At 44.1% G+C, this 15,918-nt stretch overlaps 1 protein-coding gene across 2 annotated transcripts in view; it reads left to right on the forward strand.

The window, feature by feature from the left end:
• The window catches only part of canx (calnexin), a 32,680-nt gene extending 17,580 nt beyond the window's left edge, over positions 1 to 15,100 (forward strand). The window contains exons 8-15 of one of the 2 annotated variants that reach the window (XM_079629729.1): positions 25 to 214; positions 4,041 to 4,154; positions 5,972 to 6,128; positions 6,780 to 6,995; positions 10,217 to 10,336; positions 10,416 to 10,518; positions 11,205 to 11,284; positions 13,326 to 15,100. In XM_079629729.1, the coding sequence (XP_079485855.1) occupies positions 25 to 214; positions 4,041 to 4,154; positions 5,972 to 6,128; positions 6,780 to 6,995; positions 10,217 to 10,336; positions 10,416 to 10,518; positions 11,205 to 11,284; positions 13,326 to 13,385 (1,040 nt within the window). In that variant the 3' untranslated portion in view covers positions 13,386 to 15,100. Of the gene's footprint in view, positions 1 to 24; positions 215 to 4,040; positions 4,155 to 5,971; positions 6,129 to 6,779; positions 6,996 to 10,216; positions 10,337 to 10,412; positions 10,519 to 11,204; positions 11,285 to 13,325 lie in introns of both variants that reach the window. The other variant, XM_079629728.1, reaches the window with a different exon arrangement.
• Positions 15,101 to 15,918: the final 818 nt, after the last annotated feature.

Here is a 15,918-nt window from a genome sequence, read left to right on the forward strand (position 1 = left end):
GTGTGTGTGTGTGTTCTCCTGCAGTGCTGAACCCGGATAACAGTTTTGAGATCCTGATCGACCAGACGGTGGTGAACAGCGGGAATCTGCTGAGTGATGTCACTCCCGCCGTAAACCCCCCCGCCGAGATCGAGGACCCCGACGACCAGAAGCCAGAGGACTGGGACGAGCGGCCCAAGATCCAGGACCCCGACGCGTCCAAACCTGAGGACTGGTGAGTGTGTGTGTGTGTGAGAGAGTGTGTGTGTGTGTGAGTTAGGTGTGCAACGGATCGCAGTTGATCAGTGATGCGTACGGACCAGCTCCTCCGCGCGCTTGTGATTCGCGGATTAGCTGCTGATTTTACCCATGAGTGGCCTTTCAATTTACACGTCCAAACACTGAAGAAGAGGCGAAAATCGTGACTCGCACATTATCTGTGTCACAAACACTCGAAACACACACACACACACACACACACAGAGAGAGAGAGGTGTGTTTCAGACAGCGCTCGAACACCGAAGTGATTCCTCTTTCGCGTTTCCTTAAACGGACACATTGACACACAATTATATCTAAATACCCGTCTCTGCAAGTGCTCTCTCTTAAAGGGACAGCAGCCTAATATTCCTGCTGTCGTTGGTCAAAATACAGCTTTAACAAACATGAAACTATATTTAATTTACACAGTGAACAAATAGTGTTATTTTACATTTAGGCTAAATTATTAATCTCTGTCCTGAATACCACTGTTGGACTGTCCATCCATCTTCTTCCACTAATCCGGGGCCGGGTCGCGGAGGTAGCAGTCTAAGCAGAGATGCCCAGACTTCCCGTTCCCTAGACACTTCCTCCCAGGCCAGCCGGGAGACATAGTCCCTCCAGGGGTCCCTAGGTCTTCCCCGGGGTCTCCTCCCGGTGGGACGTGCCCGGAACACCTTCCCGGGAAGGCGTCCAGGAGTCACCCGGAGCCGATTCCCGAGCCACCTCAGCTGACCCCTCTTGATATGGAGGAGCAGCGGCTCTACTCTGAGCTCCTCCCGAGTGACCGAGCTCCTCACCCGATCTCTAAGGGATCGCCCAGCCACCCTGCGGAGAAAGCTCATAGCTCATGACCATAGGTGAGAGTAGGAACATAGATTGACCGGTAAATCGAGAGCTTCGCCTTGCGGCTCAGCTCTTTCTTCACCACGACAGACCGGTACATCGACCGCATTACTGCAGAAGCTGCACCGATCCGTCTGTCAATCTCCCGTTCCATCCTTCCCTCACTCGTGAACAAAACCCCAAGATACTTGAACTCCTCCACTTGAGGCAGGAACTCTCCACCAACCTGAAGTGAGCAAGCCACCCTTTTCCGACTGAGGACCATGGCCTCGAATTTGGAGGTGCTGATTCTCATCCCAGCCGCTTCACACTCGGCTGCAAACCGTCCCAGTGCATGCTGAAGGTCCTGGTCTGAAGGGGCCAACACGACAACATCATCTGCAAAGAGCAGAGATGAAATCGTGTGGTTCCCAAACCAGACACCCTCCGGCCCCTGGCTGTGCCTAGAAATTCTGTCCATAAAAATTATGAACAGAACCGGCGACAAAGGGCAGCCCTGCCGGAGTCCAACATGCACCGGGAACAAGTCTGACTTACTGCCGGCAATACGAACCAAGCTCCTGCTTCGCGATGCTGCAGAGGCGTGTCAGCCAAGACAGCCCCGCAACATCCAGAGACTTGAGGTACTCAGGGCGGATCTCATCCGGTGCCTTGCCACCGAGGAGTTTATTGACTACCTCTGTGACTTCAGCTTGGGTGATGGACGAGTCAACCTCCGAGCCCTCGGCCTCTGCTTCCTCAATGGAAGACGTGACGGCGGGATTGAGGAGATCCTCGAAGTATTCCTTCCACCGTCCGACAACATCCCCAGTTGAGGTCAACAGCTGCTCCACTGTAAACAGCGTTGGTGGGGCACTGCTTCCCTCTCCTGAGGCGCTGGACGGTTTGCCAGAATCTCTTCGAGGCCAGCCGGTAGTCCTTTTCCATGGCCTCACCGAACTCCTCCCAGGCCCGAGTTTTTGCCTCCACAACCAGCCGGGCTGCAGTCCGCTTGGCCTGCCGGTACCCGTCAGCTGCCTCAGGAGTCCCACAAGCCAACCAGGCCTGATAGGACTCCTTCTTCAGCCTTACGGCATCCCCTACTTCCGGTGTCCACCACCGGGTTCGGGGATTGCCGCCTCGACAGGCACCGGAGACCTTACGGCCACAGCTCCGAGCGGCCGCTTCGACAATGGAGGTGGAGAACATGGTCCACTCGGACTCAATATCTCCAGACTCCCTCGGGATCCGGTCGAAGCACCGCCGGAGGTGGGAGTTGAAGATCTCTCTGACAGGAGACTCGGCCAAACGTTCCCAGCAGACCCTTACAGTACGCTTGGGTCTGCCGAGTCTGTCCAGCTTCCTCTTCCGCCATCGGATCCAACTCACCACCAGGTGGTGATCAGTTGACAGCTCCACTCTTCACCCGAGTGTACAAGACATACGGCCGCAGGTCAGATGAGACGACCACAAAGTCGACCTACGGCCTAGGGTGTGCAAAGTTTTACACACACACACAGACGCACACACCCATATATATATTAGGGGTGTGCCAAAAAAATCGATTCACAGAAGAATCTAGATTCTCATTGGCAACGATTCAGAATCGATCTGAAATGTCCAAGAATCGATTTAATAAATAAATAAAATCAGCTGGCTGTTCGCCTCCATTTTTGTAACGGGACGTGAGCGGCAAATCACTAAAACAAAAAGGAAGCAAATGGATGAGAGGGAGATCTTTCGTTCCTACCATTTGCGTGTGTTTTAAGTCCTGTCAGTTTAACAGGGCGCGCTTGACAGGGCATAAGAACGAGCAGAGAGAGAGAGCCGGCCGCGCGCGCGCACTCACCCGAGCGCTGTCTGCTCTCTCTCTCCCTCGCGCATATGAATCAAAATCAATTAATACGATGTTGTCGGGAAAAAAAACTCTCCAGTGATGAAATGGTTTCTGTGTTGACAAATCTTGTGCGATATCCTAAACTGCCGAATGCGTTGCTTGTTTTTTCTGTTTACATTTCATTGTGAATGCTGCTACGTCAGAGCGGCCAAAGCGTCAACAAGATTCCCCGTACTTTTTGACAAGCGTCCTTGACAGGGCGGCTATAGCTTTTTTGCAGCTCAAGTCGGCGGCGGTGTGAACGTAGCCGCCAGCTGCAGACCAACGCACACTGCAGTGCTTCACGAAACTCCCTGCCAACTCCGAGAGGGCAAAAAAAAAAAAAAAAAAAAAAAAACTCGGTCTATCGCTGCTTCATCGCCAGGTAGCTTAGGGGTAGGACTATTATTCATTTTGAAAGAAGCACTTTATTTTCATAACTTGTTATTCTTTAAGTTACTGTGTCTGACTGAGAAATATAGATGTTTTTTTGTCTTCACCGGTTGTGTTCTACATGATATTTGTGGTAAACTGCATCTATTTTCAACCATTTTGTATTCTGAAGAAGCACTTTTGTTTTGTTCCAACTTATTTTATAGCTAGATACTAATGAGTAGCAATTGAGAACATGTTTTTGATAAAAGGCACTTCCCTGAGAATTGAACTTAATAAATGTGAAAAAGACACTTTAAAGTCTCCGTTTGTCATTCTGTATAGCAAAGCAGATGAGAGTAGATCATGATCAGAAACCCGATTAGAAATCATTATGGATAAAATCGAATCGAATCGTTTTGAATCGAAAATCTTTTTGAATCGAAAATCGATTTTGAATCGAATCGTGGCCTCAAGAATCGGAATCGAATCGAATCGTGAGATGGTAAAAGATTCCCACCCCTAATATATATATATATTTTTATTTTTTATTTTATTTTTTGCTGATCCTATCCGTGGCTCAAAAACCGTAAATGACCCGAACCGTTAATTGTGTGATCCGTTGCGAGTGTGAGTGTTGCACTGTGGGTCAGAATCATCAGTTGTTGTCCACTTCCTCATGGTGTGTGTGTGTGTGTGTGTGTGTGTGTGTGTGTGTCTGTCTCAGGGATGAAGAGGCTCCTGCTAAGATTGCCGATGAGGACGCAGTGAAGCCCGACGGCTGGCTGGACGAGGAGCCGGAGTACATCAGCGACCCCGAAGCCCTCAAGCCCGAGGACTGGTAACGCTCGCTCCACTACATCACTAGACAAAACCGTTTAATGTTAAAGGGCACCTATTATGACATTTAAAATGTTCCTAATGTTGTTTAGGGAGTCCCCAACAACAGTTTTACGTGCATGCAATGACAAAAAACACTTTAGTTGTCGTATAATATGCATTTATTTTTACCTGATTTGCTCACCGACTCCCAAATGATTCGTTCAACGACTCGTTTTTCCAAACCCCTCCTTTGCGCGACGCTAATCTGCGTTGATTGGTCAGATGACCCAGCAGTGTTTACAGAGATAATACTTATTGTTTAACACGTAGTAGAATGATGCTTTTATCAATTAAATCGTGTTATAATAATGATTATAGTCCACTGCTTTGTAGTTAGTAGTAAAAAACTAAAAATAAGATGAAGAATTTAATGTTATGTTAGCGAGCATAGCCCAGAGTTCATATTGTAAAAGCACAATCAGTCTTTGTTTGCGTTAGCCCGATGCATAAACATAACGTTTTTACAAAAAAAAAAATGCAGTTACTACGAGGTATTATTCTATTCTTTAAGACAACTCCGAAAACAACGACAAACACTTCACATATCTCAATACAATTGTCATTGAAGACCTAGAAGCTAAACGGTGCTTACTCAACAAACAAAATAATAATTAAGCATGCTACATAAAACATAAAAGCAACAATTATTAATAACACCCACAGGTTGTGATACGGAGGAGGAAGCTGATGCAAATACACTTGGAACTGAACCTTCCTTCAATATCAGCCGGCTCGCGAATCCAAGTTTGATTGCATTTAAGTTGGTAAAGCAATCGTCTTCAAAATGGCGCGAGCAAAGCACAAGGCTCGGACTATACTTCTGTGGTATAGTGAATTGTAGCCACTTAGTCTTCAAATGCTCCTCCTTGGGCAGATGAAAAAAGTTTGCTTTTGAGCCGCACTTCAGAACACAGCGTCTCGTCGCCATGATATTTCCCTGCTGGCCTTGGAGAGCAATAAGTGGGCGTATCGTATTCAAATAACTTGACAAGTTGACGTCATCTAGTCAGAGAAAAAGCTTCGGTCTTCTAACGATTCATAAAAATGACTCCGAGACAATAACTTTATATACGGTGCACTTTCATATTTCAAACTTTGCAGGATGTTTTTGTTCACTTAGATCTATGTTACACACTACATGAAAGGTACATTTCAAAATTCCATAATAGGTGCCCTTTAATAAATACCACTGGTTTTATGCACAATTACTAAAAATCAAACAAAACTAATACTTGTTTGTCTTATCAAAATATAACCTTTTCCAGCTCTGGGTGAGGGTGGGGCAAATAAAAATCAAATAGTACTACTTTTATTATTATAAAAGTCCACTTTTCAGTATTGTGAATATCTGAAAAATATTTAATACATTTGATTAAAGTTGGATATGTATTACATTCTGCTTTACCAGTACATTCACGTAAAGCAATACTATGTTTGTTGCTAAATGTAATCGGCCAGATCTTTATATAAAGCATGTCCAACTTTATCCACATACATACAGACATATACAGTAATTAGATTGGGTAGAGGTGTGTGTGTGTGTGTGTGTGTGTGTGTGTGTTTGTGTGTGTGTGTGTGTGTGTTTGTGTGTGTGTGTGTGTGTGTGTGCGCTGCACTAGCATCCAGTGACGGACTTGAATGCAGAGATCAGGACCGCTGGGGTGGTGATCTAGGTTTAATGCTATAGCTTTAAGAGCAGAGATCAGGACCGCTGGGGTGGTGATCTAGGTTTAGTGCTATAGCTTTAAGAGCTGAGCTCATCATGTGTTCTCTCAGGGATGAGGATATGGATGGCGAGTGGGAAGCTCCTCAGATCCCCAACCCCGTGTGTGAGACGGCGCCCGGATGCGGCCCGTGGGAGAGGCCGATGATCGACAACCCCAACTACAAGGGCAAGTGGAAGTCGCCCATGATCGACAACCCTAATTATCAGGTGACCACAGCATCTCATCTTGATCAAACATCTACTGAACGATGGACATTAATATTAGAGATATCGGCCACCATATCGGCTGATATATGTTCATTTGTAAGGTTTCCGTTATCGGCCCGATAAGAAAATGTGCCCGATATACTAAAGCTGATAAATAATGTAATGTTTCCTCCAGCTGAGACTCTTCAGATGCGCACTGTTCACATGATGATTCTGAACTGCTTGAAATATGATTGGAATCACTTCAATAAAGGAAAATATGGTTCAGATCAACATGAGCAGTGCGAGTCTGTCAGGGCTCATACCAGCTCACAGTAGTTGAGTCTGACTTTATGAAGTTTAAGAACTCCGGTCTGTCATATCGGCTGTGTAACGTTATCATTAATTGTGTGTCTGGGACTCGGCTTTTAATGGAGAAACTTTTGTTTTTGTAATCAGGCTCTCAAAAACTGGATTGGATTTAGATTTATTGGCTTGTATATATCGGTTATCGGCTTTTAAATATAAAGATTATCGGTATCGGCCAAATTTATATCGGTACATCGCTAATTTATGGAGAGGGTTGCATGATTAATTCAAATAAAAGCACATTGTGTTCAGCCATATTGATAACACAGAGGATTAAATGGTGTGTGTGTGTGTGTGTGTCAGGGCGTGTGGAAGCCCAGGAAGGTCCCGAACCCAGACTTCTTCGAGGACCTGCACCCGTTCCGCATGAGTGCGTTCAGTGCCGTGGGGCTGGAGCTCTGGTCCATGTCCTCAGACATCTTCTTCGACAACTTCTTCATCAGCTCGGACCGCGCTGTGGCGGAGCGGTGGGCGAGCGACGGCTGGGGCCTGAAGAAAGCTGCCGAGGGGGCCGCCGAGGTAACGCCACTCTTCTCTCTTGTGTGTGTGTGTGTGTGTGTGTGTGTGTGTGTGTGTGTGTGTGTGTGTGTGTGTGTGTGTGTGTGTGTGTGTGTGTGTCTCTCATATGGACACTTTTACTTTCATGAATTCTACAGCTGTGTCTCAAATGATGCACTATGTCCTCAACCATGTAGTGTATGAACTTTTTTATACATTTATTTTGTCTTTCACCATCGGAGTCTGATACCCTAACCCCCCCCCCCCCCCCCCCCCCCCCCCTCCGCTACGTGTTTAAGCGGTGACAGTCGCGTGCATGAACTGGCTAGCGCTCCACACTTAGTTTTTTTGGTTAAATAAGTGCATCATCCGGGTACATGAAGTGCACTTCTTTTCAGAAGTGTCCGTGTGAATGCACTACTTGCACTATCTATACCTCAAAATAGCATAGGATAGTGCACAAGTACGCATAGCCGCGGGAACATTTTATCAGGGGGGTGCTGGGGGCGGGGCTTGATGGGGCGGGTGGTGCTGGTAGAGTTTTTTTTAATTTTATTTTTTTTATCCTAATATTAAAAAGCCCAAACAAAAAGATGACCATACAAATGAATGAGGACAGAGTTATGTGAGAGCGCTCAGAACTCATGATACATTTTAAACACACAGCACACAAATCTGCGTCTGAGCTTATGATGCACGCTCCGGAGTCACACAGTGCCGGTTCACACAGACATAATCTTTCAAAGCAGAAACGCAAGACGCCAGACGCGGGCAGTGGAAGTGAACACTACCCGACGTCTGAGTGAACATGCATTACATGAGTTCTGAGATGCTGGTCCTCAACTCCATGCGAGATCGGCTTTTGCCTTTTGATATATTCATTTCTTTTAGAGTCATAAACCCATATTCGACAACATATAAAAACGAAGTGATCTTTAGAGTAATTGTAAATGCCAGTGTGGTGAACCGCTGTCGTCAGGGTCTGCTGCACCCTCAGCTCCTCTACTTCCCGCCGCCATGCAAGCACGTATTCAACTTTGGACAATTTTGTGTGTTTTTGTAATTATTAGTTTCTAGCTGCTACAATAATCACTTACGAGGAAGAGTTAGTGTCTAGATTTGCCAAGATGCATCTATTAAATTATTCAAAAACACAAGAAAAAGTGCAGGTCAAACATAGTTACTTAATTCTCTTCTATGAAGACCATTTCTAAGTTAAGATATTTTGGTAACACTTTAGCTAATGTTAACCAATGAACCTTTTTGTAATGTATTAACTAACATGAACTAACCATGAGCAATCCATTTGTTACAGTATCTGTTAATCTTTGTTAATGTTAGTTAATAAAAATCCACTGCTCATGTTAGTTCACAGTGCATTAATGTTAACATGCTTTTAATAAAGTATTAGTAAACGCTGAAGTCAACATAAACAAAGATTAATAATGCTGTATACGTGCAGTTCATTATTAGTTTAACTAATGTTGTTAACTAATAAATCTTTTTGTAAAGTGTTTCCAGTATTTTTGGAGGCATAACATCATGTCATTGGAGAACGCCACCGCCTCATGAATAATGAATGATTATATTAGATGTTTAGATTACATCTACACCTGGACGATGGAACAAAAGCTTTAAAGGTTTTTGACAGTGAAATGTTTTTTCTTTTCAGCAAATCTCTTATTTTTGGGGGATTTATGATTTTTATCTCAAATGAATGAAGGCATAAAACATTAACAACTTAATTAGTTCATCTTTTAACATTTTCTATTATTTTTTGCTAAACTAATTGCTGCACAACAGATTTAGCGTGATGATACAGCGCTTTGGTATGGCCAGACGCTACGCTAGTCCACATGATGATGTTCAACAGTGCAGTCGTGATTATTCAGTCAGTCAACTCTATTTATGACTGGACTCGCCGCTTCTGTCCTTGTGGGAATCATGAAGCTCTTCACGGGTGTCGTGTAGAGCGGCAGGGGTCACATGACCGCTCCACACATGAGCGAGGGCCAATCAGCAGTGGGTCACATGGGCATGTCTCGGCTCCGTGAGCGCGGTGTACTCTGGGATTAGCCGGACTGGATCAGAATTCCTCCTGTGCAAATGCCTTTCCCCAAAGCTGGATTCCAGACATGTCTCGCGTGTTAAACTCGAGGGCCGGCTACAGGACCTGACTGAAGCCATGCTGTGTTTGTGGCCCGCCATGATGGCTTGAGAATGAAAACTCCCTCTTTTAATAATCCTCATGTTGTTTTAAACCAGTAACACTTCAGTTTATCTTCAAATCACATGGGAATGTTTTATTTAGGCGTTTATTCACTTATAAATATCGCTCAGTCCACATGAAGCCGGTCACATGACCCACCAGTGGTGTGTGTGTTCACATGAAGCCGGTCACATGACCCACCAGTGGTGTGTGTGTTCACATGAGCTTCTGCGTGCACCGTGTGTGTCGTGCGCGATGCATGTGTGTTATCAGTGTGTAAATGAGGAAAAGCCGACATTATGTTCATCGCATAATAAAATCTTTGACAAAAATTATTTTCAAATATCTTCATTTGCGTTTTAAAGATGAACAAAAGTCAACGTTATATCTCTGATTTCAGACTATGATCTGCTTTATCCAGAATATTCATTTCATATTCATTGTGTAGTTATTATTAGCTGTCTTTATTAGAGAAACTGTTGCTTACAGTGTTTGTGTTTTACAAGCTTTTTATTTATGATAAATACTGAAGTAGGATTACAGACTTTATGCAAATCTGCTGTATAAACCAGTTTTTCACAGATTTCTTTGAAGTTCAACATTTTTCAGATCGATTCAGTTTCAATTATTTTATTTCTAGTTTTTTGAATATTGCATAAAATATGGTTGACTTAATTTGTATGATAATAATTATTGTATTGTTGCAATTATTATGCATGTAATATACGCTTAATATCAACAAGATCAGCCTCCAGAACGCCTGACCTGTGGACCTCTACTACACACAGACCCACAGTTCAGTTATGATTGATCATTGATTGATTATTGATTGACTGCTGCGTGGCGGATGGTACAGTGTGAGCCGGGGTCTCGAGTAGGCCGTTTCTAGAGATCCCTCTCTGCTCATGCAGTGATTCATGGGATTCCCTGATTCCTACTCTTATTAATGATGAAGTTAAGTTGTTAGAAGGCTACATGAGGCTCTTGTCCACGCGTGTAAGTAAAGTGTGTGTGTGTGTGTGTGTGTTCACAGCCGGGTCTGATGACTCAGATGATAACGGCCGCTGAAGAGAGACCGTGGCTCTGGATCGTATACGTCCTCACCGTGGCTCTGCCTGTGGTGCTCATCATCGTCTTCTGCTGCACTGGGAAGGTGTGTGTGTGTGTGTGTGTGTGTGTGTGTGAGCTGAGTGTGGACCTGTAGGGTAACTGTGTTCTGTGTCTCGCAGAAGAGCTCGGCGTCCACAGCTGCTGAATACAAGAAGACCGACGAGCCTCAGCCGGACGTGAAGGATGAAGCAGAGGAGGACGAGGAGGCCAAGGAGGAAGAGCCAGGTCTGACACACACACACACACACACACACACACACACACACACACACACACCTACACAAACACACACACACTCACACACACACACTCCTCACTTCACTGTTTAAGCTGCAGTGTGTGATGTTTAGTGGCATCTAGTGGTGAGGTTGTGAATTGCACCCAACAGAAGTTACGGTGGCGGACAGGAAGTGATGTCGTCTGAGACAGCAGCGAGTAGCCAGTTAAACACTGAGGTTTCTTTACAAAGATTAATCAAGAAATTATGTTTACTTCATTATTCAGTAAAACGATGTTATTGCGAATATTATTGTTACTTGTTCATCATTGTTTTATTCGCTGACTTTAGCTCACTTCTTTATTTGAAGAACATAATGACGAAACGCGTTTGTCCGTTCAGGGCCACCGTAGAAACATGTCGATGTAAGGAGACCCGCGATGTGTGTGTAGAGAGAAATGCTCATTCTAAGCTAACAAACACATAACGGGTCATTATACAAGGACTTTATACACCAATGAAAACATAGTTATGAATATGATATTGCATTTCTGTCAGATCCTCCTAAATATTACACAGTGCACCTTTAATCTCTTCATCTGCTCAACGTGAGCGTCACAGTAACCGCATCAGACAGGACCATGGAGGTTGTGCTGTGTAATCTGACCCGTGTGTGTGTGTGTGTGTTCCTCAGAAGGGAAGAAGAGTGAAGAGGAGGACTCGCCAGGAGAAGCGGAGGAGGACGAGCACAGAGACGACAGCACATCTCATGAGGTGAACACACTTCTTCATCTGAGTGACTCTTCTAAAGCCGGACGTCTCAAATAATACTTCAAAGAAAAGGAAGTTTATTGAACCTTTAGACACAATGGATGTTTTTGAGCATCAATGCTGCATTATATTCATGTCGCACACAGGGTTGTGTGATACCGGCTGCGATATATCGCTACTGTTGTTTTAACCATGTGCAATCTGACATTACCCAGAATGTCCCTCTCTCACTGAACACATCTGGAGTCACTCGTACACCGTACTGCACTCTATACTGATTTACTCGATATAAATATAAAAGGTATTTTTGCCTCTTATCTTGAATATCGAGGTCATTATAAAAGGATTTGAATAATATAATAAAGTTAATCAAGATCACATGAAGAGTGCGTTTTATTCTCCAAATATCAGCATGATCACAAATGTGATGTTGATTATATACAGCAGTTTAATAAACAAGAGGTAAATATTACATTTTAAACTCAGTGGGTCTCATTCATGAAACATTTGTAAATATACGAGTAAATATGTGAGTGATCTGCGCGTAAAGAGACCTTCCCGAAAACTCTTCTCCTGATTCACTAATATTTCGTAAACATCAGATGTGATAGTGAAATGTGTGTGTGTGTGTTAATGAAGTCGTAAATGGGACGCGCGTGCACGCTCATTCTCAATTAGCATAAACCCCGCCCATTAAATCCGCCTGACAACCATATATGGGCATCATATTATGACACCAAACGCAGGATTTCAACATGTCTTCTCAAAAGTGAATGAAAAAGAAAAATTTCTCATTATCAGATCATATTTTATTATCAGAAGTTCATTCAAAACGCCACATTTTATTTTCAAGCGTACATAGTGGCGTATCCGGTCCTAAAACTTACAGACGCAGTTCCTGGAGTTTCATCTGTTAATCGAACAGTCCCAGAAGTGAAGAGAAAACGGTTCGACATGAAGCTCGACTGCAAGAAACTAATGTTCACTTCGAAAAACTATATCCCAGCCCTATTGAGCAATTAATAATGTGATTAAAGTGTCCGTTAGCAGATGCTATCACTGGCTCTCATAATAACAGTAAAAAGAAAAACCGAATATAATTACTATATATAATATTTTGTCAAAATGCTGTGTAAATATGTATTAAGGAGAATTAAACTGCAGCTTATTATTGAGCAAAACGTGCGGATGTTAAACGCATATTTCCGCGTGGCCGGGAGCAGGTGCAGATTTCTTTCCTACAAACTAACATTTGGAAAATACGAACATTTTAATGAATCCGAAAATTTACGCCAGAACCACTTTACACACGATTTACACACACATTCGTTCTGCTCGTGTTTCATGACTGAGACCCAATATCGCCCGGTTTTGCTCTTTCACAAATGGAAATAGTGCAAGCGAGCCACAGCACGGCTTCATTACTGAACGAACGCATCGGTTGAGTGAACGATTCAGTGACTCACTCGTTACGAGAGTCGAATGCTTCGTTCGTTTGTCTCTGTCACTGCTGTGAACACACAGAACACACTCCAGGAGTCTCTGTTCATGACCGTCCTGAACCTGCCGGAGTACACACACACTCCGCTAAATACAGTCTAGTTATCATTATTCAGAGAATCCCAGAAAATAGAGATAATTGGCCAATAATCACACACACCCTTACGTCACTCGTGTGTGTCACGAGCACACGCGCTCTGATGCCGGTTTACTGGGATTACAACATCACACACACACCTCACTGCATTATCAGCTTAACTGCAGATGTTTGATTTGTGTGTTGCATTTACATGTGTTAGTTTAGTCGCATTACTGCCAAACCCTCATTATAATCTCACTATGAGTGTGCATGATGACACACACACACACACACACACACCTTCCTCTGAAGCCTGATGCTCATGTGACGCTGGATGATCAAGTTTATCTTGAAATATCACTAGCGGTATTTTCCGTGTTCATATTGATCTGTTTCCCCATTCTGACCCTCGTTCTTGTGTGTGTGTGTGTGTGTGTGTGTGTGTGTGTGTGTGTGTGTGCGCAGAAATCTGAGGACGACGTTCTGAGAAGGTCTCCCAGAAACAGGAAAGCACGAAAGGACTGATGGACTTCCTGAATCCGTCTCGAGTGCAACAGTTCCTCTCCTGAAGCGTATGCCACATCCCTCTCTCCTCTCCTCCTCCTCATCCCCCGATCCCTCGCTCCGAGAGAAGCCGGCGCTCTCAGCCAATCACACGCCTCCTCAAGCGCTCTTGAGGACGCTGATGGTCACATGACCATTGAATAGCATAGAAACTTTCTCCATAACTAAAAAGGAAACGCAATCTTTGTTACCATTCCTGAACTGATCATCTGACGCTCGCGTATAGATCCCGTTCCCCCTCTCGGCTGTCTCACACACACACACACACACACACACACACACACACTTCCAGACAGTGTTCCTGAACCCCAACACTGAGGGTTTACAGGCCAACAGCTTTATTCCTCAGTTCTAGAATTACTCCAGAAGCCATAGAAGGACAAGACGATCGGGTTCATGCACACACACACACACACACACACACACACACACACACACGCCTAGATTTCCCATATAAACGAGATGTTTTCTGTCCCGTGAGGTTCGTGGTTTTGTCTGAAGCTCAGTGAGGCATGCTGGGAGAACGCCAGCTAGATTCGTAGCTTCTAGTGTGCTGCCTTACTCGTAGGACACAGATCTGCTAATATTGTTTGTGAATGTACTGTGAGTTTGTTTGTCTAATACGTTCGTTTTTTTCAATTGTTTTTTGCTATTCAAATGGAGTTTTTACTAAATCATGGATCGCTGTACAGATGTGTTTTCTGCTCTTGAACTGATTCTAACCTGTCCAGCCCAACACAGGTCAGCTGATTTTAACTGGTGAACTGTGATGTCATTTCCTGTCCAGCAGCAGCAGCAGCTTCCCATTTCCCTGAACCAATCACGTTCACACAACATGAGAACGAGGACTAGGTGACGTTTAATCGCGGATGTTTCCAATTCCGATGTGTGAGGGTGAATCTCACCAACCGCCACGTCTCACACACACACACACACACACACACACACACACACACGAGTGATGCGTCACATGATGCCTATTTCAGGACGGTTATGATTTGACGGACAACCATTTAAAACTTCAATAGTTTATCTTCTGCTTCTCCGATGAAGCGTGTAAATGAAGGGAGATTCACCCATGATTCACTCTGTTTTCTAGCAAGTGTCACTCCGAGAACACATGACACGCTGTCCTGGGCGTAAAGCAAGCATTCCCTCGACCCGCTTCACTTCGACTCGCCCCTGATCCCCAAAGACACGAGAAAGGCACTATGAGGGGCTTATACCCTGATCTGAAGTGAACTAGCGCGCCGTATCGCTAGCGTTCTTAAAGTTACTTGTTTATTCTCTCAATATGGCGAACTATAGCGCGGAAGATGCCATACGTGAGCTCTACCCCGAGACTAATGAAGAGTTGGCACTTTCAAAGGTAACTGAGGGCAACACACACACCCCACACACACAGGCTAGCATCGCTGCGCTGCTGCGCTAACACCCGATACACGTCCCGTCTGTCTGTCTGTACACCTGTGACCTGGGCTGCTTTTCTTTCTTTTGTTTTCTTTGTCTCTTGGACTACCGTGTTTCACATGTAGGTGATTGATAGTGTGGATGGAGAACCAATGTGTGATTTACTGGCATCTTGAAGATCATGAGTCTGGATGATGATGATTCTGCACGGTTGGGGAAGTCCATCATGTTACTCACAAACTAAAATAAACTGATTTGATGAACGACAGGTGTGTGGGTTTCTGTGTCATGCTTTACTTGTGGATGAAGAACATCACTGTGAATTATGAAACATGTTAAATGTGCTTATCTATCATTAATCTGAGGATGCTTCTACAGAACATGATGTTTCAGCTTCACTGTATTTTAAAGAAGATATTGGGTAACGCTTTATTTTACAGTGTCCTTGTTACATGTACCATAGTAATAACAGTAAATTATGCATAATTACATGCAACTAACCCTCAACCTAATCCTACCCTATCCCTATAGTGAGTACATGTAGTTAGTTAATATCACTCAGTACTAAATATGTAATTACACTGTAAAATAAAGTTACCCAGTAAAGTGTAACCGGATATATTATAAGTGTGATTACAGAAATAAGTACTGAGCAAAACTGATGTTGTGACTATAGGATTTGGTTTATATAATTTATAGTTATTAGTAACTGCATGTAGGACACTGTGAAATAAAGTGTTTCTAAAGTTTCACTCTCTTCATCCCTAATATAATATTTTATTAAAAGGAATTTCACAGTTTATGAATTATTACAGTCTCACTCTCACGCACACTCTCTCTCACTCGCACTCTCTCTCACACACACACTCTCTCACTCGCACTCTCTCTCACACACACACTCTCTCACTCGCACTCTCTCTCACTCGCACTCTCTCTCACTCACACTCTCTCTCACTCGCACTCTCTCACTCACACTCTCTCTCACTCACACTCTCTCACTCGCACTCTCTCTCACTCGCACTCTCTCTCACTCGCACTCTCTCTCACTCGCACTCTCTCTCACTCGCACTCTCTCTCACTCGCA

This window comes from Phoxinus phoxinus, assembly GCF_949152265.1.
Source record: "Phoxinus phoxinus genome assembly, chromosome: 12".
Lineage (NCBI taxonomy): Eukaryota > Metazoa > Chordata > Actinopteri > Cypriniformes > Leuciscidae > Phoxinus > Phoxinus phoxinus.